The sequence below is a fragment of the Phodopus roborovskii genome, unplaced genomic scaffold (genome assembly GCF_943737965.1).
Source record: "Phodopus roborovskii unplaced genomic scaffold, PHOROB, whole genome shotgun sequence".
Classification (NCBI taxonomy): domain Eukaryota; kingdom Metazoa; phylum Chordata; class Mammalia; order Rodentia; family Cricetidae; genus Phodopus; species Phodopus roborovskii.
Window position 1 is genome coordinate 58,414 of NW_026126010.1, and position 27,820 is coordinate 86,233.

Genomic DNA, 27,820 nt, shown 5'->3' on the forward strand with positions numbered 1-27,820 from the left:
CGCGATTTTTGTCGCTCCGCCCTCACCTCGCTAAATAGATCCTAGGTCTAAGTTTGTTTTCGAGAGAGTTGTGGACTCTATTTTACTTCCTGCGCAGTGTCGCTACCAAGTCAACTTTATCCTTTTTGTCAGGCTGGGAGAAATTTGGTCTTGAGAGGTCTGTTTATTTTCTTCATAAGAAGAAAGCGGTGACATCCCGATGGCCTTGTGGGGAAGGAGGCGGAGCTTCTGCTTGTCTTTCAACTTCAAAGGAAAGCAAGCTCTAAAAAGCGGGCCTCATAGAGGTAGCCAATAGCTACTCTTTTTCTGGACTCCCGGGGCGTTCTCACGGGGGATGGGGCGGTAGTTATATGATTGCCAATCAGAGAAGGGCAGGGCCAGCCCATGGCGTCCGGCAACCAATCGTCAAAGCCGGCCAGAGCGCGCTCCCTTAGTAGGTGGTTGGTGGTCGGAGCGCCGACTGCCTTCTCCTCGTCGCCATTTTGTGTCGGAGACTGTGGCCGTCTGGGAGGAGGCGGCACTGAGTTTCCTTGGGAGGGCAGCGCGTCGGGCGCGTCTCCCCTCCCCCCTTCCTCTCTTTTGCCCCCAGCCTTGGACTTGGTTGTTGGCTCTGGTCGGCTCCCGTTGAACTAGCAGTTCTGGAGGAAGTGGCGGCTGGCGGAGGTGATGCCTGGGAGCCCTGCCTTGACAGCCCGGACCGAGAAGGTGAGCACCTTTGCGGGTGGTGGGGGCCAAGGCAAGGGAGCGGGGCGTGCGCGGGGGTACGGTGTACATAGAAGAGGCGCGGGGATGGATTGCACACTCGGGGTTCACACAGAGTCAAGTGATGTACCTGAGAGGGGGTGTCCCCCCCCCCGGCTTTTTCTTATGAAAGCAAAAGCGCGTGCGCGATTGGGACACGGGATGGGTGCACGAGGGTGGGGGAAGGGAAGGACAGATGGGAATGGGGTACTGTGACTTACTGTGTTTGCTCCACTGAACTTTTATCTTTTGGAACGTGTGTGTCTGCGACTTTGCGGCGGTATTCTTATTTCAGGGGTGTGCTGGCTGCCCTGTGTTACTTAGATATCCACGGAGAAATGATCTGGCTGCGGCCTCTGTTCATTTATGTAGCAGGGATGGGGGTGACGACCGCGGAGAGGGAAAGTGAATAAGGACCTCCGGTCCTTATTGGTGAGGAAGCTGTCGTGTTACTGGCCGACCCCAACCTATTAAGTGAATGCTGGGGAAGGTGGAGTGGACAGAGACGATATATGCTACTTTTCTTCTTTTGGTAGTTGTATCTGACACTGATTGTTTGATTACGTGTCTTGTGGTTTTCCTTCTGTTTTCTTGGCCCTTGGTTATTTAGGGGCTCACCTGCAACTTTAATTCTTATCTGTGGTGTGTGTTTGACAATGTTTAACTTACCTTTTTGCCATTGAAGGGTTTGCATCAGGTTCTCGGCCACTAGGGTTCCTGGTTGATTATTTTCCCCCACCTGGGAGCAGTTAACTGGTTCCCGGTGGTCTGACGTGTAAGAGAAAATGGGTACATGTGTACTTGGAGAAAAGATGTGATGGCAACTTAGTGTTTGGCATAACGGTAACCTGCTTTGCTTTACTTGGTTCCTGTACAGTGGGTGCCAGCAGAAGATTCAAGGATAATTCTGATCCCTGGTTGGGTCGCTTCACTCTCAGCCCTAAAAGTTAGATGAAATGACTGCTCCCTTCAACTGAGTAGAACAAGATGTTTTAGAACCACCTCAGAAAGAGGCTCCTTTTGCCTCTGCAAAGCTTAGCCTATGATCCCTGGGGAAGAGATTCAGCTGGGGACCTGGCTGCACGGACCAGAGCTGTGTTGGCCAGGAGCCCAGGAAGATGGCAGCTGTCTTGTTGCCAAGTTAGCCCCTACACACACAACTTTCTCCCTCAATTCCTTCCATCCTTTCAAGGTTTCTGACTGCCTTGTCATGGTATAGTTGGCATCTTGTTGGGAGAATGAAATGATACCTTGTTGCTCTCTTTGGTGTTTTGCTGGTTGTTTTGTGATGCTGGGAATGTGGCTTAGGGGTCAAGTGTTCTACCCCACAACTATGTCACCATTCAATTATTGTGATCTCTGTGACATACCTAATCCAGGCAGAACATTCAGCACTTGTTCTAAGAATGCAAAGCCTTGATCACATAGCTGATGGGCCCAACAGATCTCTTTAAGATTCTCTTTGTTTGATAAGGGCTTTACTGTTTTGGGGGGCAGTGGAATCTTGCTTCATCTTGTGGGGAAAGGAAGGAGAAAGCCAAATGGGGCTGTCTTCCTGCAGTGATTCACAGGAGCACAAGGAAGTAGAAAACAATGTCTCTGGGCTACAGGATAGCTGAGAGCCTTGACAAAGAGTCTCTCAAGGAGTCCCTCTCTGCACCAACTGCTTTGACCCCTTTCTTCCTTCCATTCTCTGCAGAGTCTCTGCATGAGGCATCACCCAGGCAGGCAGATCATGGTGGCAGCGGGGGTGGCTGGGAAGTGAAACGGAGCCAGCGACTGAGGAGGGGCTCCAGCAGCTCCCAAAGATCCTATCAGGACATGGAGTATGAAAGACGGTGAGTTATTCACTCCTTTCAATCCCAAGTACTATAGGCAAACCCCCATATGAGCACTGATCCAGGAAGATGCTATGGGGCACTTCTAGGCAAAAGAAACAACACAGCCAAAGGAGTGGATTCTTTTCAGCATACGTGTATCTATGCTCTGAGAATGCAGAGATGGATGAGACATAATGATTGTGGGTCTCCTCTCATGAGAAACTGCATTGTTATGTATGGTCTTAACAAGGAAGACTACATAGTTTACAGGTGATTGCCAAACAGTCTGATGAGTACCATGGCTGTATATGAAGGTGAGTTTCTTGTTAGTATGGCTGTGGAGGCCATAAAATGATCCCAGTTATCTACCTCAATTGCGCTCCCCCATTTTTTTTTTTTTTTTTTTTTTTTTGAACACAGAGCTCATGGACTTAGCTGTCCTGGCTAGCCATCAAGCCTGAGGGAGCCTCCTTTCTCTACTTCCTCAGCACTGGGATTACAGGCGTGTGTCACACACATGGTGTTTTTATATGAGTGACTGGGGTTTTGAGCTCAGGCCCTCATACTTTAAACCACAAGCAATTTACTGATAAAGCCATTTTCCAGACCTGTGAGGGTGGGTTTTGTTTTCTCTGGAAACAGAGTTTCCCTCTATAGTCCATACTGACCAAGTTGTGGTCCTGTTGTTTCAGCTTCCTAAGAGAGCTGGAGTGACAGCATATCTAGTTCATATAGGGTGTTTTTTTTTTTTGATTTGAGTTGGGTCTTGGCTCTGTTATCTAAGCTGGTCTCAAACTCCTGAGTATAAGTGATATTCTATTCCCACTTCATTTTCCTGAGTAGCTGGAAATGTGACCTCTCATTGGGCTTTTTCAACTCTGATACTAAACAAACATTTAGGACACTTGGTACAATTTAAAGATTTTGGATGTAAGTACAGGATCCTTTGGCACCCTGGTAGATTACTGCCCCAGGTGATTCTGAAGCGAATGACCTATCCACTATATTGTAAAAGCCTAGGAAGGCAAACTGAACTTAACATTCACCAAGTCTATTCTTAATAAATTTGCTAGACATGGTGGTATGTACCTGAAATCCTAGCACTTGGGAGGTAGAGGCAGGAGGGTTAGGAATTTAAAACCAACTTGTGCTACATGAAACCTTGACTTGAAAAAATAGTCGATGAATTTATGAAACATTGAAAAAAAGCAGTTTTTGAAAAGTCTTTGTGGAGTGGGGTACTGGGGATTGGGTCTAGATTGCACAACTCAGCAAGTGCTAAACCATTGAACTGTTTTATATCCTCAGCCCTTTACATTTTAATTCTGACATAGACTCTAAATAGCCCAGCTTGGACTTGTACTCAATCTGTAGCCCAGACCAAATTTGCAGGCATGACCTTACAACTGTCCTCATTTGGTCTCTGAGTATCTAGGTTTACAGGCCTACACTACCAGACCCAGTGTATGAAGACATTTTATTTATTTGTTTGCTTGTTTAATGTGTGTTAATGTTTGCTTGCATGTGCCTTTGCATCACATGTGTTTCTGGTGCTGCCAGAAGAGGGCATTGGATCCCCTGGAACTGGAGTTAAGACAGCTAGAAATCGAACTTGAGTTATCTGGAAGAGCAATCAAGTGTGCTCTTAACTCTTGAGCCATCTCTCCAACCCGTATTTATTTGTTTGTTTGTTTGTTTGTTTTGAGATAGGGTTTCACTATGTAGTGAAACCTTATATCTGCCTGGAACTCATTGGAAATGCCACCACTACCCCCAAACCTCCCAGGTGTTGGGACTAATATGTGCCACATTGACCTCCTTTTAAAACTGTCTTTTGAAAGGCATTTGGTGGCTAGAAATATTCTCAGTGGTAGAACTCTTACTCAGCATGTGTGAAGTATTAAGTTCAATACAGTATTCCCTTAGGGGAAGATTAATTTGATTTTAGACCATAATCACTACAAGTACTGTGTGACTGAGCTCTACGTAGCCATACTCTTGGACTTGGTTGCCAAGTAAAACCACTGGTTTTCAGCTGGGCGGTTGTGGCTCAGGCCTTTAATCCCAGCACTCAGGAGGCAGAGGCAGGTTGATCTTTGTGAGAGGACAGCCTGGTCTACTGAGTGAGTTTGAGAAACCCTGTCTTGAAACAAGCAAACAAACAAACAAACAAACAAAAAAAACTCACTGCTTTTCCTTTCTTTTTTTTTTTTTTTTTGAGAATCTGAGGTTTGAAATTACCACTTTCCAGTTCTAAATAGGCTTTATCATAGATCAGTCATCACAAGGCCTTTTCTTACTGTTTATTTTTCTCAGTTTATCCCAAATTTCCACCTCTGTAGGCAGCAGTCCTTTTTGTGCTTAATATGTATCCTCCTAAAATAGGTAGTATTATCTCAAGTACCTGTTTTCAATTCTTATGAATATTGTAGTGTTACAATTTTTTGTTTCCAAAACTCAATATTATTCAACACTATATTTCAGCTGTCTCTATTGCCATTTGTATATTAATGTTTTGTTTGTAATTGCTGCCACACCTCATGGTGCCCTTGTTACATTTTACATAATAGTGTGTGCCTGCCAAGAATAGATACTGTTTTTGTTGTTGTTGTTGAGACAGTATCTCACACTGTAAAGCTCAGACTGACCTGAGATTCTTGGTAATCTTCCTGCCTTAACAAATCCTTACTTTCTTGCTCCCCTCTCTTTTTGAGACAGAGTCTCACTATGAAGCTCTTGCTGTTCTGGAACTTGTTATGTAGACTCAGCTGGCCTTGAACTCACAGAAATCCATCTCCCAAGTGCCGAGATTAGAGGCATGTGCCTGCACGTCCATATCTTGCTGTATTTGTGTTTCCAGAATCTTCCTGTCCTATATCACAAAAAGTTTTACCATATAGTTCTTACCTTGTCATTCACATCTTTATTTCATTTAGAATCCAGTTTTGAATATGGTACAGATAGGTTTTAGTTTTGTTTTCATATAGTGGTCAGTTTGTTGAGTACCATCTCCTAAAGAGTTCATTTTTGTTCAAGTTCCCTCCATCTTGAGTGATCTAGGTTGTTCCATTTAGCTCTTTGCTTATTCTTATACTATAACCTTACTGTTTGCATTACTGTGGATTTATACAGTTTCTTACAAGCTCCCTCATTGCTCCTATTTTTTTAAAGTTGATTTAACCATTTGTGGCATTTTATTCCATGTAAAAACTAATCTAAGGGCTGATACTGAATGTGCTTAATTAATATGTGTGAGGCCCTGGGCTCCATCTCCAACATTGCAAATTGCTTTTAAAAAGTCATCTCAAAACATGACTTTTGATTAAGATTACATCAAATTTCTATATTTAGTGAGGGGGAAAGTGTCTTTGTAAGTAGCCATCTTTTCCAAGACCTATAATGAAGCATACTTTCTTAGAATTTTTTTTAAAAATTATTTTTTTATATGCATTGGTATCTTGCTTGTATGGATGTGTGAGGGTGTTGGGTCTCCTGGAACAGGAGTTACAGACAGTAGTGGTCTGGCATGTATATGCTGGGAATTGAACTCAGGTCCTCTGGAAGACCAGTCAGTGCTCTTAACTACTGAGCCATCTTTCCATACCCAATGAAGCATACTTCTTTGTTGTTTTTCAAGACAGGGTTTCTCTGTATATCAGCCCTAGCTCTTCTGGGACTCACTCTGTAGACCAGGCAGGTCTTGAATGCAAAGAGATCATCCTGCCTCTGCCTCCCAAGTGCTGGGATCAAAGGCATGAGCCACCAGTGCTTGAAGCATACCTTTAAATGGCACAAAAATCTACCTGTTTGCTTAAGTAATATCTTACTTTGTTAAAGTACAATCCCTAGAAAACTGGAGAGGTGGCTTAGCTTTTAAGAGCACTTGCCATTCTTTAAAAGGATGAGAGTTCAGTTCCCAGCATCCATGTCTAGTAAGTGTTCTTTACCCATGGGCCATCTCTCCAACCCCAATTTATTTTATTTTTATGTACATGTATTTGTATGTGTATGATTGTTAGAGTATGTGTCCATGTCAATGTTTGTGTATATATTTGTAGGACTGTGCACACCTGTGTTAAGTCAGAGGACAGCCTTGAGTACCTTTCACATTATGTTTGATGTAGGGTCTCTCATTGACCTGGAGCTTCAAGTAGGCTAGGCTAGCTAACCATTGAGCTCCAGGGATCCCTTTATCTCCTCCCAGATTGACATCACTGATTTACAAGTAAATGCTACTACACCTGGCTTTTTATCTGAGTTCTAGGGATCTGAACTCAGGTCTTTGTGCTTTAGAAGCAAGAGCTCTACTGACAGCCATCTTTCCAATCATACACATGTCTTTTGTCTAAGACAGTTTCTCTATGACAGCCTTGACTGTCTTGAAACTTATTTTGTTGACCAGGCTAGCCTCAAACTCACAGAGATCCATTTGCCTCTGCCTCCTCTGTGTGCTGGGATTAAAGGTGTGCATCATCATGCCTAGCTCAGATGTGTGATTTTTATATCTAAGAATGTTCAGCCCGGCAGTAACGTGTATGCCTTTAATCCCAGAATTTGGGAGGTAGAGGCATGCAGATCTCTGTGAGTTCAAGGCCAGCCTGTTCTATAGAGCAAGTGCCAAGACAGCCAGGGTTACACAAAGAAACCCTGTCCCAAAAAGTTTAAAAAAAAAACCTGTGTGTGTATTTATTTGTTGTTTATTCAGGGTCACCTTACGTGTGGTAGCACATATGATAGTAGCCCTCAGGAGATGGAAGTAGGATGATTAGGAGTTCAAGTTACTATGGAGTGAGTTCCAAGCCTGCTGGAAAGACAGACTCCTATAAAACAACAAAATATTGAGGGCTGACTGTGACTATAACTCACGTAGAATGTATACTTAGCATCTAAAGCCTTGGATTCCATTGCCAGCACAAGGTGGAGGGATGAAAGAGGATGGAAGAGAGATGAAAGTAGTAGGTGTCAGATATAATAGACCACTTTCCCTAGTCTTAAAGGAACGTGTTCAGAATGTCTCTCTCTTTTTTTCCCCCATTTGGGTAGTTTTTGTTTTGTTTTGAGACAGGGTTTCTCTGTATATTCCTGACTGTCTTGGAACTAGCTCTGTAGACTAGGCTGGCCTCGAGCTCACAGAGATCCTTCCTGCCTCTGCCTCCTGAATGCTGGGATGAAAGGCCTGTGCCACTACTGCCCAACTTCATGTTGTTAAAAGATTTATTGTTTAGACAGTATTCTCTCTGCATGTGTCCCTGCAGGCCAGAAGAGGGCACCAGATCTCATTACAGATGGTTGTGAGCCACCATGTGGTTGCTGGGAATTGAACTCAGGTACTCTGGGAGAGCAGTCAGTGCTCTTAACCTCTGAGCCATCTCTCCAGCCCCTATTTTCACATATATTAAAAAAACATTTATTTATTTTGGGGAGGGTCTTGTGCGTGTGTGTGTGTATAGGTCAGAGGACTACTTGTGAGACTGAGTTCTTTCCCCTGAGTTACTTTTCATCAGGGTTGTTTACAAGAGCATTGTTTCCTTACCAGTAACTATACCACTGGAGAAAATATTTGTCACTCCATCAACTATTAATTGCCTGTAAACCTTCATGGGGATATGGGGACCCATGAGCACATCACACTTCCGTGTGTGGTCCTCATACTTTTTGTGACAGAGTGTGATAGGCTCAGTCATAAGGAGAGCTTGCTTAGGTGATCAAAGCTGCTGTGAGTTCATAAGTACAACAGCCATGTCAAACCCAGCCCCTCACTTCCTCTATATTTTGGGTGTTTTTTTTTTTTTTTTTGAGACAGTATCTAGTCTGTCTCTTTTCCCCTCTTCTCTCCCCTTCCCCCTCCCTCCCCCTCTCTAACTCTTGTAAGGGAGGGAGGGAAGGAAGGAATAAAAGGAAGAAACTATCAGATCACTAGACACTATCAAGTTGAAAAGAAACCCCACAAAATGGGAGAATATATTTGCAGATCATGTATCTAGTAAGAGATTCCTATGTAGAAGACAAAGCTTTTATAGCACGAAAACAAAACATACCAACTCAGCAGTAGGTAAGGATGGAGGATATAGCTCTCAACCACTGAGCTATGTCCCTAGATCTTTTGTTACTGAATTCCCTGGGTTGGCCTTGAATTTGTGATTCTCCTGTCTCTGCTTCCTTGAGTGGTGCTGTTACAGGAATCGCCTGTGCTAAATTTTCTTCTTTTATACTTATTAAGTTGTTTGGATTTTTTGTTGTTGTTATTTGAGTCTTAGTCTCCCTTTGTATGTCAATGACCTCCACATTTCTATCTTCCTGCCTCAGCTTCCTGAGTCCTGAGATTACAGCATGTGTCATCATTCCCAGTATGTTTTCCTTGTACTGGTTCATTTTCTTTATTTTTGGTGCTGTACAGGGCCTAGACCTTTGTGCAAGCTAGCCACCATAAAGCTGCACCTCTAGGTACTTCTATTGCTTATGTTTTTATCTTTTTTTCCTTTGGTTTTTAGAGACAGGGTTTCTCCATGTAGCTTTGAAGACTGTCCTAGAACTCAATCTGTGGACCAGGCAACAGATCCCCTGGAGTTAGAGTTACTTGTGGGCATGAACTGCCCAACATGGGTGTAGGGAATCAAACATTAAGCCCCTGATTTTCATTATCAACATCACTGTTGTTATGTTATGGAAGTGGTGAAGCTAGAACTCAGAGTCTTGGATGTGTTGTCATTGAATTATACCTACAGTTCCTGATTTATTACTTGTAATATTTTTTGTGATCCATTTAGGCTTTGCATGGTTATTCTCAATATTAGCTACAATAATGGTGACCTTTTTTTACCTTTACAGTTCTTTATTTTTCAAGGTTTATTTATTTATTTATTTATTACATATATAGTGTTCTGCATACAGGCCAGAAGAGGGCACCAGATCTCATTATGTATGGCTGTAAGCCATCATGTAGTTCCAGGACCTCTGGAAGATCAACAAGTGCTTCTAACCTCTGAACCATCTCTCTAATCCTACCTTTACAATTCTTAATGCCCTTTCTTCCTTTCCTTATTTAATTGTTTTAGCTATTATCATTAGAATATTGTTATTGCTGGAGTATTTTGTCCCACCAGGCCCTGCTGCTTCAGCCCCAAATGAACACATGGAGATGCTATATTAATTATAAAACTATTGCCTGATGGCTAGGTCTTATTGGATAGCTCTGTCTTAATTATTAACCTATTTCTATTAATCTATTTAGTCTCATGTGGTCTTGGCTTACCAGAGAATGCCTGACATTCTAGATTCTGATTCTCTACGTGGTGCCTCTGCTGTCTGCTTACCTTTCCCAGAATTCTCATCTCCTAGTCCTGCCTATCTTCCTGCCTCCTGAATAAAACAATGTTTTATTCATCAACCAATAAGAAAAACACATGTACCGAAGGACACCCCAATCATAATGTAGTTTAAGAGTGGTGTCAATGACATCCTAGTGTTATTATTTCCCATAAGTAGAATCTTGTTTCATTCTTCTGTGGGGTGTGATTCTCCTTGCTTGAACATGTTCTATTTTTATATTTTATGTTTTTTTTTCTTCAATGCTGGATATTAAGCCCAGGTTTTTGTGTGTGGTCTGCCACTGAGCTAAACAGCTATAATAGTATATTTTCTTTTTAAATGAGCCTAAATTGGTTCTTTTAAAGTACTTTTAAAGACAAGGTCTCATGTAACCTTAAACTCATTTTGTATCTTGGCTAACCTTGAACTCCTGATTTTCCTGCCTCCACCTCTCAAGTGCTGGGATTATAGGTATGAACTGTTTGCCTACCATGAGATACTTGATCACCCACTGAGTCCTATATTAAGCTTTGAGAAATAAGGCAAGAATAAGGATTGGCATGGTTCAGTACTTCCTAGACCCACCATTAAGTTATTTTTTGTAATGTGTGAAATAGAACCCAGGGCCTTCTGCATGCTGGGTCAATGCACTACTACTGAATAATATCGACAACTCCAATTTTTTAGAAGTCTTGGTGAGGCAGGGCTTGCTATGTTGCCCAGGCTCAAGCCTTCTGCCTCAGGTGGGACTACCTCTAGTGATTTTACCCAGTGTCTGAGATGGAAATCAGCAATTTTCATATATTAGGCAAACCCTCTACCATTAGCTATGTCCATAGTCACTGTAGTAAACTTTTTGAGTGTGGGAGGAGGTTCCAGATAGGGTTTCTCTGTGTGTAGCCCTGGCTGTACTGGAACTCAGTCTGTAGACCAGGCTGGCCTCAAATTCACAGAGATCTGCTTGCCTCTGTCTCCCGAGTGCTGGAATTAAAAGTGTACACCAACACTCGACCCCTGTAGTAATCTTTTAGCTGATGAAAGATTTACAATTTAGAGCTGGAGAGATGGCTCAGAGGTTAAGAACACTGACTGCTCTTCCAGAGGTCCTGAGTTCAATTCCCAGCAAACGCATGTTGCCTCATAACCATCTATGATAAGATCTGGTACCCTCTTCTGGTCTGCAGGAATACATGTATATAAAATATACACATATATATAATATTTATATATATACAAATATATATATAAATCTTTAAAAAGATTTACAAATTAAATCAACTTTGAAATAATTATTTTACAATTAACTATAATTGAAGATTTTTTTTTTATTTTTAATTATGTATATGTGACTGTGTGGGGTTATGCACCTGTGAATCCAGATGCCCTCAGAGAGCAGAAGACGACTGTGGAGCTAGAGTTATAGGCAGTTGTGAGCTGCCCAGTCTGGGTGCCAGGAACTCAGGTTCTCTATAAAATCCTCAAAGTTGGAGAAATTTTAACTGAAGAGCTGCCGGTTCTTTCAAGATGGCTTGAAGCAGATAGAGTGGCATGCATAGAATAGATAGGAATAGATCTACAGAGACCTTACCCTGTAGACTTGGTGGGATCTCGATGGAAATTTGGGTGGGTGTTTATCTGTTTGTTTAGAAGAAATCACTAAAGCGAATGACACAATTGGGTTGGTTATCTTAGCAAGTACTCATATTTGAGATTTTTGGGTACAGAGACAGAACTGGGAAAAGCCTATATCTCTTCCTGATGAATCCATTCAGGAAGCTTGAGATGCATATGGACCAGAGGTGAGGAAGGGATGGAGATAAGTGTGTTGGCTTTAAAGGCATGCAATATTTAATCCATGCAGTAGAGTGAGGTTTTCAGAGTCCTTTTTGGGGAGTGAGACTGAAGTCCTAGAGAGTGGGTTATGAGGTAACTCTCACATCTTGAGCCTTTTGTGAAGATTGTTCTTCTAATTTCCATCCTTCTCCTAGAGGTGGTCGTGGTGACAGGACTGGCCGCTATGGAGCCACTGACCGTTCCCAGGATGATGGTGGAGAGAACCGTAGCCGGGACCATGATTATAGAGACATGGACTACCGCTCATACCCCCGAGAGTATGGCAGTCAGGAAGGCAAGCATGAGTATGACGACTCATCTGAAGAGCAAAGTGCAGAGGTGAGAGCAAAGCCAGGCCTTGGGGGTACTGCTCCTGAAAGGCCTGTGTGTCTGGCTGCAGCCCAGGTGTAGGCAGTGCTCTGCTCCTGTGCCTTTTGGATTGCTCGGTTGCTTTGCATCACCATGGAAGGATCTGTCCCTGCTCCTTCTCTGAGGGGTCTTTTCCTAAGTTGGGTCTCCCTGGCTTCCACACTGCTTGATTCCGTATTTCTCAGGGCTCCTAGCCACTACTTCTTTCCCTTCTTCCCTGTTGTTCAGTTTTGGCCTTTGGTTCACTGCAAGCACTATACTGCCTGCCCCCACCATTTAGGGCACTCACAAGATCTCTTCCATGGGACCCAGCATCTAGGGTTGGGAGGACAACCTGAGTACAGAATATCATTCAAGCCAAATAACTCTGGGAAGCTAATACTGGGTGTTCCTGGTCTTGACAAAACCTCTAGACTGAAAGAAAGGAAAGGAACTCTGGGGAAGCCAATTCATGTGGGTAATTACCTCTAGCCTAAAGGATGAGGCATGATGTTCACCATGAGAAAGCCCACATCTGAGGGCTAGAAACACCTTTGCCTTAGAGAACTTCATTATGAGGGAGCCAGTCAAAGACCTGGTACAATCAGATAGGCACACAGCTCTCTGTCTAGTAGGATGGAAAGGTTACACTTGCAAGCCCAGCCCTGAGAAGGAATTGTATTTGAGCTATCCTGTAGCCTCTGGGTGGAGGGGCTATTTGATGATTCCCCTGGTGGACCACCAGCTTTGTTTGGTTAGCCAGGTTCTATAGGCATCCAGGCTTCTCTGTTGCCTGCTCTTGAGCAGTGTCTCTTAATGTCTCCATGAGTACAATGGATCCTGGAAAGAGACTTGGGACAAGTATAGAGTACAGCATCCAATTGTCTGGACCTATCCTCTGTGGGTAGAAAGGCTTAGGCCTGACCTGCTTAGTATTGAAATTAGTAGATTGAACAACATTAAGAATCAGCAACTGCACTCTGTTGTGAAAGATAGTGAAGAGAGACTTTGTCAGGGCTGAGGAACAAGGATCAAGGAGGAGCATAGTAGCCCACCAACTTCTGTTGGCTGCCTCTAACCCATATCTGACACTATTTCTAAACTGTTGGCTTAGTTCCAGAGCCCAATTTTAGAGTGGGAACAGTGTTTTTCAGTGGTACAGTAAACAATTGTATACATACCAGCTGAGCTGGCAAAGGAAGAAAAGGGAAGAAATTGAAAGCAAAGTCTAGTTTGCTGAACCCAGGCTAGTTTATCCCAAGGAGATTTAAGCTATGTTTTTATCAACTTGCCTTTGGGAGCCTCCTCCACACCAAACTGCCATTCTTTGAAGACAGCTCCCAAAAGTATCCTGTGGAACATTTGCTGCCTTAAAAAGGCTACAGTCCAAGGCCTACCCACTCTGCCTGCCTGAGCCTTTAACCGGAGCCCGCCTGCCCACCCCTGGCTTTCAGAGCCTGCCTGTCTCAGAGAGCCATCGGCCAGCCACTAGGCCCACCCAGACTGACTGCCCGTCTGGTGTCTCTCATCTTATTCTGTCGGCCAGGATTCCTACGAGGCCTCCCCGGGCTCCGAGACTCAGCGTAGGCGGCGGCGGAGGCACAGGCACGGTCCCACTGGCCCGCCAGGCTTCCCCAGAGACGGCGACTATCGGGACCAGGACTATCGGACCGAGCAAGGGGAGGAGGAGGAGGAGGAGGAGGAGGATGAGGAGGATGAGGAGGAGGAGAAGGCCAGTAACATCGTCATGCTGAGGATGCTGCCACAGGCAGCCACTGAGGATGACGTACGTGCCCCCCCAATGGCCCTGGGCAGGTGGCAGAGCAGGAGACCAGGCTGGGTCTTCTCCAGGGCCCTCAGCTTTTCTCTACCCATCCTTTGCAACCAACCACAGCACCTTCCCTCTCTTCTCCCCCACCAGCTCCTGTCCCCAGCACTATTCATCCTCTGGGATGGGCCCCACCAGTTCCTGGTATGGAAGAGAGAAGGCAGCAGGCAGGCTGGCTTAGTCCAGGAGCAGTAGCTATGGGTGTGAGAGAAGAGCATCTCTCCTGCACATTCCATTGGCTTTGGCCCTTTTCTTATATGTGGATAGAGAACCAAGCCCAGTGTTGGATGGTCTTGGTGGCAGAGACCCATAAGAGTGAGGTGTTAGGGCCCATAGGCTTTTCTGAAATTCCATATTCCTCCCTTGTCAGCAGTGACCGCCTAGCCACTTGATAGTTTCTTGACCCTGTTTGCCTTTGTGACATTCTCTGCCTTCCATCTTCCTCTCTTCATTCATTTCCTTCTCATGCAATTGGCTTATGGCAAGTCACATTCAAAATCCAAGAGTATTACTAAAGTAGAGTTTTAACTAGCCTCCCTGATCCTTGTACCCCTCACTGCCTCAGTCCCAGTCAGTTCTCCGAGTGGTTCTTCCCTGAAAGCCTGCCAGCTGACCATTTGGTGACAGTAGTGATCCCACCTAAGAAATCCTTGTAGGATCAGGCTATTTGCTGACATTTTTACCTGAGGTTTTATGGTTGGGTAGGCCATGTGCCAGGTTGATTGAATCCTCACAGAGGCTCTTTCTGGAAGATATTAATTGTAGTCAGTCCCACATAGCTCCAATCAGCAAAGTGACTTGCTTCATGTTCCAGCAAGTGGCAGAGTAGAGTTGGGGTCTAAACCTGGACTGCTGGACCCCAGAGCCCAGTGTTCTTGTTATTTTCCAGGCCCTCCCGGATTGGACTCTTGATAAGATTTGTGTGTCTTTATATACTTTTCATCTTCTTGCATACTTATATGCGTAAGACTTAATTTCTTGTCTGCTATCCTGATGGGGAGCTGATGCAAAAAGTATCTGGCAAAAAAGAGGTACTCCCAGCCTAGGGATTGCCTCACTCGGGGTCCTAAGTTGCCTCTATAGTTTCCCTCAGGTTCATTTAACTCAGGTAGCTTTCCAGATCAACCACCATGCCTTTTTGTCTTTAAGTTTCTCCTCCTCATATGGCTGAAATGGCGGCTCCTGTCCTTCTCTATGTCATAGGTAGTAGCTTTTGGTGCAAGTCAAGGAGAGGGAAGAGGGAGTAATTCCTTTGTGGTGGACAAGAATTGCATTCCAGCTTCTAATCTTCCAGGCTACTATTAAGCCTCTTTTCAGATCACCCTGCCTACCATTCCTGACTTGCTATCTCACGTACTTGCCTGATGTCTTTGTGCCCCTGGGGATCATCTTGCTACCATCCTTTACCCTGTACTATTTCTATCTTTGCTTTACTCACTTTCTTCAAGTCCATGGCTGGAAGCAAGACTGAGTACTATCATGGGTTGCAGTTGTTGTTACTGTGGAAAGATTTGAAAGAGGCAGAAGAGGCGCTGTGCATGCGTGCGTGTGCGTGTATGTATATTTGTGTGTTGACCTCCTATACTTAACCATTTTCTTTGCTAAACCCATCCTGCTTTATTTCTTGAGCAGATTCGAGGCCAGCTGCAGTCCCATGGTGTCCAAGCACGGGAGGTCCGGCTGATGCGGAACAAATCCTCAGGTGAGCTTTTGTTCCCAGGGCCTTCCCCTTCTGCTAGCTAGCCTCGGCCTCCAAATCTCCCTTCTGCCTCTGCCTTTCCCTTCCTCTTCCCCTCCCTACTTCCCTTCCTGCCACAGCTGGGAATGGGCAGCTTGGGGGGTACCCTCTCTTTTTCTCTTTCATCCCCAACTCGCAAAGCTCTAGCCAGCAGCCTCTACAGGGGGGCTGTCCTGAAGGGGATGCAGCTCTGGGCTGAGCTGACTATTCCCCAGGGGCAAGGCCAGAGCCAGGCTCTGGAAAACCTCTTCTTTGGGACTCTGAGTATCTGAGCTGGTGACCCCTCCTAGGACATATACTTCCTTCTCCTTCCTCTGCCCCTTGGTCTCCTCCACATCACTTTGACAACAGCCTCTAACCAAAAGTAGGTCTCACATGAACCCACCCATATGTCCCACGAGGGGAGGCAGGGGATGGAGTGGCTCTCTCTAAAAGTGTAACCTAAAGAGCTGCCAGAAGTTTCTGGCCTCAACCTGTTTTCTCCCTCCCTCTTGCAGGCTGCTTGGAGCTAGCCTGAGGATTTAGCAGGGTGGGTGGAGTTGTCTCTGCAGGACCACTGCCCAGGATCCCCAAGGCAGAAACAGTGGGGCCTCACTCTGCCTGGGCTTCTCTTTTCAATCTCAGTCTCTCCTCCTTACACCTCCTCCCTCTCTCCATCCTCCCTTGCCCTCCCCCTATACTATTCCATCCTCCAATGCATCCTGATGGCAATTCTTTTGGAGATCAAGCATGCCCCTCCAGACCCACCACATCCAAAGCCTCCTTCCATTGCTACCTCAGAATGAGTTACTTTCCCAGAATTGCGAGCCCAGAGGCCCTGGCCAGGCCTGGAGTCTGTCTCATGACATATTGTAGGTCTTGCTCTGCTTTGTTCTAGCTGTGCCATTCACTGACAGAATCTGTGTTCCTTTCCCTAAGGAGACATCCCAGGTATGGCCTCTCAGTGGCTTTGGACATTTCTCCTAGGCACCTGTTGATTCTTACCTGTAATGTCCTTTTGACCAGCTCCAGCCACCATCTTCCTATTTAGGAGAATCTTGGCTGTCAGTGGTTATAGTTAGTCTCCCCACTGTGGCCCTGAAGTGGCTCTCTAGTGATTTTCTTCCCCTTTACCTACACCAAGGTTAAGCTGAGACTCTGTTCCTAACCACTCCCTGGTTTCCTATGTGCTGGCCAGGAATACTCCCTCCCATAGCCGCACAGACCAACTTAGCCTGACTTCTCTTTTGATTAAACACCTGATCCAGTAATCCTGGCCTTGCTCTAGGCTTGCCCATGAGTTATTTGCTTTGGCCTATATGGAGTCAAAGCAGCCTCCTCTTCTAGAGACACATCTCTCCTTGTATCACTTCCCTCTCAGTTCTCCATCTATCACCCCAAGCTGGCTAGGCAAGTCTGCCTGAGCCCCCCCATCTCACTGCACAGTTGGGATATATGTCTCCTATCCAGATCTGACTCTCCTATTCTTATTTTCTTCCCTTCCCCTTTCCTTCTTTCCTGCCCTTCCCAACCAACTACCTTGACTCCTACCTTCCCTGTTCTTTCTCTCTCTGATCACTTTTCTCTTCCTTTCTCCTCTTCCCCTTCCCTCTCTGCCCCTGGTCCTCTCCCCTCGGGTTCTGCCCCCGGGAACGCCGTGTGTCCAAAGCTGTTGACTAACCCACTGCGTCTGTATCTGAATGCTGTCTCCAGGTCAGAGCCGGGGCTTCGCCTTCGTCGAGTTTAGTCACTTGCAGGACGCTACACGATGGATGGAAGCCAATCAGGTTGCTTTGCCGCACTTGAACCCCCCCCCAAACAAATACTACTTTATAATCGAGCGCTCCCCATCGCCTGAATCTTAAGGACACAGTTACCTGTCCTGTGGCCCTGTGTCCCCATACCCCTGTCCCCTTTCTCCCCCCCTTCCTGACCCCCCACTATTTCCTCTTCCCATCTCTCACTACCCACTGGGCTTCCCATCTGGGGCCCCGCTCTCAACACCATACCCTGGCCCCTTCCTGCTGCCAGGTACTAGTGCTCCCTCACCTCTCCTGGCTGAGCTTTCAGAGAAAGAGCTGCCAGGGTAGGTTCCTTCCCCTAGCTCCCCACACCCCAGCGGGACCCTTCTGCTCCCAAGTTAGCAGAGCCAGAACTTGGTTGTGCTCTCAGGACCACTGAAATCCTGCCACTGGGGAACTTAGATGTTGGCACACAAACTAGCAAGACTTGTTTTGCTAGGTCTCTCCTGCATGTGAATCTGGCTCTCTGAGTTCCATGCAGAGGGACAACACTGCTTTTGGTTGAAAGTTTCAGTCAAGTGTGATAGTTTTATTGACACCCTAGGCTCAATTCACTGGTCCCTCCCATTCACAGCACCCTCCCCACCCACAGGAGGCCCCACCTCTACCTTCTCAATAAGGAACTGTGCTCTGTCAGCAACGGAGGGAGCTGGCTCCCCTAGCCTGGCACTGGATCCCAACTCAACTGCGTTGGGACCTTCCAAGACTCAAGGGTCTAAACTGGCTACCCAGCCCTATCCTATCACTGGTGTAGAGCACTAGAGAGAAGTGTCAGGGGAGGAAGGGGCAGCCGTGGTGAAGTGGAGGGTCCTGGTCGAGGCAACCCGGTGGCCGGCTCTGTGGGTCAATAGGCTAGTGCGGTGGGCCCAGGACCTGGCCAACCTTGGGAAGGTGGCCTCATGGCGGGAATCCTCCGTCTGTTTAAATTGGCTTTCTTTTTCCCCTTCTCCAGCACTAGCGCTCGTGCGCTCTTTCTCTTTTTCTCTCCCTTCCCTCCTCTCTCTTCCCAGCCCATCTCCCCTCATTCCCAGTTTAGCCTGTGTAGTGCTGGCTCTGGGTGTGGCCTGGCACTGTCAGGACCAAGCTGGGGGAGCACTCCCAACTCGGCAGTCGTTGGTCAACCAAGCACTATGTGCCTGATTTGTGTGTGTGTGTGTGTGTGTGTGTGTGTGTGTGTGTGTGTGTGTGTGTACGTGTGTGTACGTGCGCGCACTCGTGCAACAAGTAGCTGTAGCCTGAGAGCTGTGGTGCTTTCCTTCCCTCCCTCCGTTCCTTCTTCCCTCCATCAGTTCTCCAAACTCCCTTCATTCCCTGTCCCTCATCCATCCAGCTGAAGGGCTCGCTCACTCTCTTCTCCTTTGCTGAAACGGTGCGTGGGGCACTGCTACCTAGGCCTCACTGTGCTTTGCTTTTTCCCACAGCATTCCCTCAACATCCTGGGCCAGAAGGTATCCATGCACTACAGTGACCCCAAGCCCAAGATCAATGAGGACTGGCTGTGTAATAAGGTACAGGGGTGGTTGGGCAGCTGGTGCTAGGGAAGAGTCTGCCCCAGCAGCTCACTCTCTCAGAGCCTGTGAGAGGAAGTGTGCTCTTGGAAATAGGTTGTCCAGCCCCAGTCATCAAGGCTCTTCCCTCATCAAACACAGCCTGGACTAAAGGCCCAGTAGATTTGAAAGAAATAATAGCATTAAATGACTAATTAGTGACAACATAAGCCTACTACAGTGTGTAGAACATGGGCTTCAGAGCCAAGGCTGCTTGCAGACTGTTTCAGGTCTGCGTTGATGGTGGTCAAGGTGCTTATCCTATATGTACATCACTTTTCTTCATCTTTAAGAGGTGAGCACTAAAGTTGTTGGGAGAATGAAACTCTTGATGGGAGAGCAACATAGAAAGACTTCTGGCCCACATTCAACTCTTAAGTAGCTGTTGTTACCATTGAAAAGAAGTACAGAGTGTTCTGAAGATAACTCAACCTTGAAAACTACCCTGATATAGCCATGTCACTATTAAGCCTCGAAGGCCCACCCCGTTGGTTGTGTGATCACCACCATATTCCCTAAGAGAAAGCCGAGGCTCAGAAAGGTGGAACCTGAATGCGCCTTTAGCTCACAAGGCCACCTCCTGTTCCCAAAGTGGCCTTAGGTCTGCCCTGAGGCCAGCTTTGCCATTCTACAGCTTCATCTACCAGGGCTATCTTGTAGTCTGGAAATCTAATAGGAAGACTGAGAGCTAGTGGAGAGCCCTATCTTCTCCCTGAGAAGCAAGCTCGTTAGTGGGAGAGTGGCATCTGCCATCTTTGTATAGGAGAGGCATCTAACCTCTCTGGAAAGAGGAGGAGAGTGATAGTGGCACTTGATCTTTTTTCATATTTTCCTTGAAACCAGTGTTTCTTTATCTTCTTCCCCTCCTTTGTGTCCCACATGTCTTTTGGTTACCATATCCTGTCACTTTCATCCCAGAATAGCCACCCTCCCTTCTTTGCCATTCTCTCACAGTTCTTGCCAATTCCTGCACCCTCCCACCCAGTTCTCACAGAGCCCTCCTTGTTACACTAGCCTCACCCTTTTTCTCCACCCTCATCTGTAATGTTACAGTTGAAACCCAGCTCTGACCATGCCCTCCCATTTCTGTCTAAAACTCCAATAACATCTAGTTTCAGCATGATGTCCTCCTTTACCTGTCACCATCTTCCCTTGCCAGTCTTGGCTTTTGTCTCTCTGCATGCTCCATTCACCAACTGTAGAAAGTCTCTTAGTCCTTCCACTAAGATCCCCTCCCAGCAAAACTAAACTTCTAAGGCTTCCCAGGTTTAAATTTCCTGCTTCTGTGTAGCCCAACCCAGTGAACGGTGATCCTCTTAGCCCATTCTGTGATCCTGACCCCTGTCAACACCGTTTAAACAGACTTCCTGATCACATGATGTAGGGCCTGACCCAGTCATACCTGACTGGACCAGGGATATAATGTGATGGAAGCTGGACAAGGTCTTTGGTGGCTGGAATATCTATCCAAGGGGGGAAAAAATCAAAAATTCAACCTAGTCCTAGCAATAAAGAATGGGAAGGGTCTGACCAAAGGCTTCAGTAGGAAACAGTAAAGGTTTCTGTTAGGTAAACATGTCTCAGCAAGAAGGTTCATGGGATACCTTCTTGAGAGTTGACAGTCTCAACAAGATGGGCAGGGGAAGCAACTGCTGTAACACTCGAGGGTTGTGTATTGCTGAAGTAAGAGGGCTGGTGCGGGGAACCAGTTGTTAGAGAAGAGTCAGAGGATTGAAGATGATAACGAAAGTTCCACAAGACTCCTGCCACCCCTGACCCCGAAAGTTCCCTTCCTGGGGATTATTATGTTGTTCTGTGGGTCCATATTTGGAGGATATCATGGAAAGTCCTGACCACCTGGCCTGTGCCTCACAGTGTGGTGTCCAGAACTTCAAACGCCGCGAGAAGTGCTTCAAATGTGGTGTACCCAAATCAGGTGAGCCATACTGACTGGGATGACAAGAGGAGCGAAGGGCCAGTGTGCAAGGGTGGGGAGTGTGACCAGCCATGGAGCTTCCACCTTCATCATCAGCCTATCTATCTCCTACCATCCCTGACAGAGGCAGAGCAGAAGCTGCCCCTTGGCACACGATTGGATCAGCAGGCACTGTCGCTGAGCGGGCGGGAGCTAAGCCAGGGCCTACTCCCACTGCCGCAACCCTACCAGGCCCAGGGAGTACTGACCTCCCAAGCCCTGTCACAGGGCTCAGAGCCAAGCTCCGAGAACGCCAATGACAGTGAGTCAGTTGTTCTTTCCTCCTCCTTCTGTGCCTTAGGGCCTCTGGTCTGGGACCTCTGAAGGCAGAGAAATGGTAATGAACAAAACTTGGCCCTTACTGATCGTGTTTCTTCCTGGTGTGGGGATAATAAGCACATGATGTAGAAGGAACAAGGGAGGGTCTCTCTACAAACTAATTCTGGGGGTATGTGAGAGGGTTCCTGGTAGATGAGAGACAAGCAGAGTTTATTCAAGAGGAACAGGTGAAAGGAAGCAGAAGGTACATGAGTGTGGAGCAACTTGGGGCCCTAAGCAGACTGAGAGGTGCATCCTAACATTGGGCCCCTTCCCCACAGCCATTATTTTGCGCAACCTGAACCCACACAGCACCATGGACTCCATCCTGGGGGCCCTAGCACCCTATGCGGTGCTGTCCTCCTCCAATGTGCGTGTTATAAAGGACAAGCAGACCCAGCTGAATCGAGGCTTCGCTTTCATCCAGCTCTCCACCATCGTGGTGAGGGCGGCACAGGGGGGGGCCGGGCAGCTATGGTCCCGGCCCCCGGGGTAGGGAGGAGGGTCCTTTACCCCACCCCCACCGCGGTCCCAATGTAGAAATGGGGCAATGGAGCCGGGGGGCCTCCCCGGACCTGACCCTTTCGTCCACCCATAGGAGGCAGCCCAGCTGCTGCAGATCCTGCAGGCCCTGCACCCTCCGCTCACCATCGATGGCAAGACCATCAACGTGGAGTTTGCCAAAGGTTCTAAGAGGTCAGACCCTCACCTAAGCCCTCCTACAGCTCCCCCCCCCACTACCTTGGTGCTCCCCATTTCATTTCCAGTTTCTACTATCCTCCCCAGGGATATGGCCTCCAATGAAGGCAGTCGAATCAATGCTGCCTCTGTGGCCAGCACTGCCATTGCTGCTGCCCAATGGGCGATCTCACAGGTACTTTGCCTCCTCTGCCCCATCACCATAGCACCTGTCTTTCATTACCCTTCTGTCCTCTTTCTGCAAACACCAAGTTTGGCTTATTATCAAACTGTTATGCCCTGTTTATAACAGGTGTTGTAGGCCTTTCACTTTGCTCCTGCCTCTACAGACAGTGATCCATTTCCACTCCATCTTCTATCCTTTCCAGTCACCTTGGGCTTCTTTCTTTTTTAAGATTTTTTTATGTGTATAAGTGTTTTGCCTGTACTTATGTATGTGCACCATGTGTATGTAGAATTTTGAATTGCTGTGAATAACTATTGGGTGCTTGGAACTGAACCTGGGTCCTTCACAAGAGCAGCAACTTCTCTTATCTGCTGAGCCTTTTTTCCATCCCTATTTCCTGTACTTTTTTCTTTGGATTGGTGCTCTGGTGGAACCTAAATTGTTATAATGTTGTGTAGGGGGGTGGGGGGAGAGAAAGATGTGTTGCTTATGTAAGTATATATTCCCATGAATAAAAAGGAAGTTACAAGTATCTAAAAATTTTTGGGAGCCAAGTGTGCTGGTAAACACCAGTGATCAAAGCTCTTATGAGGTGGAGGCAAGAGGATTGGATTTTCAAGGCCAGTCTTTGACTTTATAGTGAGTTTGAGGCCCTGTCTCAAAACCAAAAAAAAAAAAAAAAAAAGGAAAAAGAAGTGAAATTTTTGGTAGAGAATAAAGACTAGGAGGATAGATAGCAAGGTATGATGCATACCTATAATTCTAGCACAGAGTGGGGACTGAGGCCAAAGGCAGGAGGATTGCTACACGTTCCAGGCCACCATGACCTACATAGTTGTACGAAGGAGGAAAGAGGAAAACATGAAGAGATTTCGGGTGTCTTGCTTGGTCTAAGGCCTAGCACATATACCTCATCAGTAGCAGCCCAGGGCGGGGGCCCATTTGAGCATGTACCTTTTTTCTAGTCTCTTCTCCCATTGTTGTTGTCAGTACCCCTTATTCTTTACTGCCTTAAGGCTGCATGCTTTTCTGTTAAGTGGGAATGCTAACTCCATTTGTAGGACAGATGCTTCTAGCAGATCTCTTCCTTTATGTCCTCTCCTGTTCTAATGATCTCTCACCTGCCTCTCAGGCCTCCCAGGGTGGAGAGAGTGCCTGGGCTGCCCCTGAGGAGACACCAGTTGACTACAGCTACTATCAACAGGATGAAGGCTATGGAAGCAGCCAGGGCACAGATACCCTATATGCCCATGGCTATCTTAAGAACACCAAGGGTCCTGGAATGACTGGAACCAAAGGAGACCCGGCTGGAGCTGGTGAGCCTCATCCTCTCTTGCTGAGCATAATTGTGGGGCCTAGCGACCTACTGTCTTATGCTCTAACATTCATGGGTATTCCTTGCTTTTCCTTTCAGGTCCTGAGGCCACCCTTGAGGCTGGGGCAGACTCTGTGTCACTGCAGTCTTTCTCCCGAGCCCAGCCTGGTGCTGCCCCCGGGCTTTATCAGCAATCAGCTGAGGGAAGCAGTAGCCAGGGCACAGCTTCCAATAGCCAAGTGAGGATAACATTCATGCTCTGGGGAGGCTGGTGGGTTGGCAGGGTGCATCTTGAGTGGGCAGGATGGTATTAACAAACACTGAGTCCTGTTGCCTTTTGTGATCCATGAGCAGTCATACACCATCATGTCACCTGCTGTGCTCAAGTCTGAGCTCCAGAGTCCTACTCATCCCAGCTCTGCCTTACCACCAGCCACCAGTCCCACTGCCCCAGAGTCCTACAGCCAGTACCGTGAGTAGCTATACATAGCCCGTGGGTAAGGGTGTGGACTTCTCTAAGCAAGGAGGAATTTGACAACCTTGTCTTTGATCCCCCCCAAAGCTGTTCCTGATGTCTCTACTTACCAATATGATGAGACATCTGGCTACTACTATGACCCCCAGACTGGTCTATACTATGACCCCAACTCCCAGGTAGGTGACAAGGTGGCCTAGGAAAAACTGGAGTGTGGTTGTGTGGCAGCTAGCCCTAGAGGTCCTCCCTCATGTTGCCTCCTCCATTCTCTTCCTCAGTATTACTACAATGCTCAGAGCCAACAGTACCTATACTGGGATGGGGAGCGGCGGACCTACATACCTGCCTTGGAGCAGTCTGCTGATGGACATAAGGAGACAGGGGTATCATCAAAGGAGGGGAAAGAGAAGAAAGAGAAGCATAAGACAAAGACAGCCCAACAGGTAAACCTCCAGCTATCATTTCCTGTTTGGATTCTATGTTCTGTCACCTCTTGCCCTCTCCTGCTTAAGGGAAAGTAGGGTAGTGGGTGGGAAAGTAAGGACTCTTGAGCCTAATCTATTATTGGTGGGTACTGTAGCAGAACCACCTACCACCATGAAGTGACTTATACCATCTGAGTGAGCTCTGGCAGCCTTTCTTTGTCCCTGGAAGGGAGCCTTCATGCTGCTGGTTGTTGATTAACAAAAGAAAAACTGCAGGGTTTTCTGTAGAAAGCAGTTAGAGAGAACCTCTGTGTCTCTGTAGAGAAAAGGTATGATTTTGAAGCACAGTACTTAGAAGCAAACAATAAATATTCCCTCAGTAACCTGAGGAATTATGAAAATGATTCATGCCATGGAGGAAAACATAAAACATTAAATGTGACACCATGTCACATGTCTTAGATTTCTGTTGGTATGATAAACACTGACCAAAAGCAATATGGGCATGAAAGGGTTTTTCATCATGAGCAGAAGTCAAGGAAGGAACCTGGAGGCAGAAAGTGATGTAGACACCATTGAGGAGTGCTTCTTACTGGCTTGCTGTCCATGGTTTGCTCAGTCTACTTTCTTATACAACTCAGAACCTAGGAGGTGGCATTGCCCACAGTGAGCTGAGTCCTACCACATTGGTCAGTAATTAAGAAAATGCCCCAGAAACTCACCAATAGGCCAGTCTGTTGGAAGCAGTTTCTTAATTGAGAGTCCCTTTTCCCAGATATGTCTAGGTTTGTATCATGTTGACAAAAACCAACCAGAACATCACACATAAGTTAAAATTATATACAACGCTAGGGGTGTGACTCAGTGAAAGAGTGCATGTCTAGTATAAGGCCCAGTTACTCCCCCATCCCTGTACACAAGTATGTATCTCTCTGCATTTAGAAAGTAAAAATGAAAGAACAAATAATACAAGTGCCAGTCAGAAGTTGGGGTTACAGCCAGGTGGTAGTGTCCTTAATCCCGGCATTTGGGAGGCAGAGGCAGGTGTATCTCCAAGGCCAGCCTGGTCTACAGAGTGAGTTTCAGGATGGCCAGGGATATACAGAGAAATAAACCTGTCTCAAGAAAGAAGTAGTTGGGGTTGTAACCAGAGGGAGGCTTGAACAAGATCCCAGGCCAATATAAAGTATGATCTTGTACCACCACCACTGCCCCACAGCCCTTCTGACCAGCTTGCTCTGCCTCCCAATTGTATCTGCCTTCCTTACCCACACTACTACTGCTGCCTTTGCCTTTGGAAGCTACGTGGAGTGGGTGGGAGGCAGGGGAATGTTTGGAAATGGGGCCAGTAGATGAAAGGGATCCTTGGCATGAATTTGAGTTTATTTTAATAATTGGTTTGGAGGAGGTGGAAGTATTTGGGCCTTGTTTATAATTTTTCAAGAAATGTTCTACAAGGATTAGGCCCAAGAACTATAGCCCAGAAGCTGGGTATACACAGTACCACTTGAGGCTACAGGGCAGGAAGGGCTCCTGTTGCAAGGGTCATGGGTAAGAGAATAGAGCCCCAAGTTTGAGGAATTCTGGAAACTTTAATCCCCCCCCCTTTCCAGATTGCCAAGGACATGGAGCGGTGGGCCCGCAGTCTCAATAAGCAAAAAGAAAACTTCAAAAATAGCTTCCAGCCTATTAGTGCCCTACGAGATGATGAAAGGCGGGAATCGGCCACTGCAGATGCAGGCTATGCCATCCTTGAGAAGAAGGTGTGTTGTAACTATCCATCTGTACCCCACCTACAATCTCATTACTCCTTAGGGCCCTCTGTGGAGCCCTCAATTTCTGTGTCCTTTACCTCAGGGAGCACTAGCTGAAAGACAGCACACCAGCATGGATCTCCCAAAGTTGGCCAGTGATGACCGCCCAGTGAGTTGTCAGAGCAAAAGGGGCAGGGGTCTCTGATCTCAGCAAGGCTGGCTGACTATGCACCCTCACTGTCTACAGAGTCCACCTCGAGGGCTGGTGGCAGCCTACAGCGGGGAGAGTGACAGTGAGGAGGAGCAAGAGCGAGGAGGTCCTGAGCGGGAAGAAAAGCTCACAGACTGGCAGAAGCTAGCCTGTCTGCTCTGCCGCCGCCAGTTTCCCAGCAAGGAGGCACTCATCCGGCACCAGCAGCTCTCCGGGCTCCACAAGGTAATTGAAAAGAGAGTTGGCAGGATATCCTGTGTCTAGCCCATTCCAGCCCAATTGCTTTACTCTCCTGTTCCCCTTTACAGCAAAACCTTGAGATTCATCGGCGAGCCCACTTGTCAGAAAATGAATTGGAAGCACTAGAAAAGAATGACATGGAGGTGAGATGTGACCCACTGCTGGGCTCCATTCCATCTGCCCCTGTCCCTGTCACTCCAGGCAGTGGAACTTAAAATTAAAAGTTCCTTAGCCAGGTCCAGCCTGACAGCCATGTGTTATCCTGTTAATGTGAGACTTCCTCCCAGTTCCCATTCCATTGTGTCCTGACCTTCAGGACCTAGGACCAGGCCAGACAGAGAGACCTGTATGCCTTCCCCCAGCCCCATCCATGCCTATGTGTGCTGAAAATAGCAGCCAGTTTCAACATCCTCCCATGCACTAATTTCTAGCAAATGAAGTACCGAGACCGTGCAGCTGAACGCAGGGAGAAGTATGGTATCCCTGAGCCACCCGAGCCCAAAAGGAGGAAGTATGGTGGCATATCTACAGCTTCTGTGTGAGTGCAGGGCCAGGTACCAGGTGAGGGGTTCTGGGATTGGCACACCACTCACATGGTACACTGTCACCTGCAGTGACTTTGAGCAGCCCACTCGGGATGGATTAGGCAGTGACAACATTGGCAGTCGCATGCTCCAGGCCATGGGCTGGAAAGAAGGCAGTGGTCTGGGTCGCAAGAAACAGGGCATTGTGACTCCCATTGAGGTGAGTCTATGAGCCATTCTTGTTCCCAACACTCCCAGTGTACCTCTACCAACCTGATAAAACCTGTCTTTCTTACACAGGCCCAAACACGGGTTCGAGGGTCTGGCCTGGGTGCCCGGGGCAGTTCCTATGGGGTCACTTCAACAGAATCCTACAAAGAGACACTGCACAAGACAATGGTGACCCGCTTCAATGAGGCCCAGTGAACAGCTTTGAAAGCAGTTTCTACAACGTGGGACAGAGAAGATGAGGTGTGGAGTGGTCTGAGAGGCTCTTCTATCTACCAACCTGCTCCCTAACCAGAGAAGCTCTCACCAAATTAGACTTGGAGTTGGTGACTTTTGCTGGGAAATTGGGCTCAAATCATGTTCCTTTTGTAATAAAATCTAAAAGCCTGCATCTTCCATGTCTACATGGTTTGTGATTACTTAGGCACAGAATTCATAAATAGCTGTTAGATTAAGCTGGATGGCAATGGTTCTAACCAGCACCTCAACTGGCAATATTCTGGTCATTGCCCACCCCTTGTAAGAGACTGAAGTTTGTGGTTCAAG

At 46.9% G+C, this 27,820-nt stretch overlaps 1 protein-coding gene across 5 annotated transcripts; it reads left to right on the plus strand.

Moving 5' to 3' along the window:
* Nucleotides 1–27,658, plus strand: Rbm10 (RNA binding motif protein 10). Of its 5 annotated transcripts, XM_051179313.1 has the most exons (24): nt 1–736; nt 2,441–2,579; nt 11,858–12,041; nt 13,597–13,836; nt 15,511–15,580; nt 17,309–17,382; nt 18,819–18,905; nt 20,820–20,880; nt 21,005–21,181; nt 21,519–21,679; nt 21,836–21,933; nt 22,024–22,111; nt 23,235–23,418; nt 23,517–23,656; nt 23,772–23,889; nt 23,980–24,071; nt 24,171–24,335; nt 25,931–26,080; nt 26,175–26,240; nt 26,319–26,507; nt 26,591–26,665; nt 26,954–27,060; nt 27,137–27,266; nt 27,347–27,658. In XM_051179313.1, the coding sequence occupies exons 1-24, from the start codon at nt 667–669 to the stop codon at nt 27,470–27,472; spliced, it is 2,991 nt and encodes a 996-aa protein (XP_051035270.1). In that variant the 5' UTR covers nt 1–666; the 3' UTR covers nt 27,473–27,658. The 5 variants fall into 5 exon arrangements, with proteins under 5 accessions (XP_051035270.1, XP_051035265.1, XP_051035267.1 ...); XM_051179308.1 differs by lacking the exon at nt 13,597–13,836 and having other exon boundaries at nt 10–705; XM_051179310.1 differs by lacking the exon at nt 13,597–13,836 and having other exon boundaries at nt 10–705; nt 21,519–21,676.
* Nucleotides 27,659–27,820: the final 162 nt, after the last annotated feature.

Bases quoted from the DNA above. Each gene is read 5' to 3' on its own strand.
- Rbm10 (XM_051179313.1), top strand. From the start codon at position 667: ATGCCTGGGAGCCCTGCCTTGACAGCCCGGACCGAGAAGGTGAGCACC. The intron at 21,680-21,835 runs GTGAGGGCGGCA...GTCCACCCATAG, and splicing joins TCCAGCTCTCCACCATCGTG to GAGGCAGCCCAGCTGCTGCA. The intron at 21,934-22,023 runs GTCAGACCCTCA...TATCCTCCCCAG, and splicing joins TTTGCCAAAGGTTCTAAGAG to GGATATGGCCTCCAATGAAG.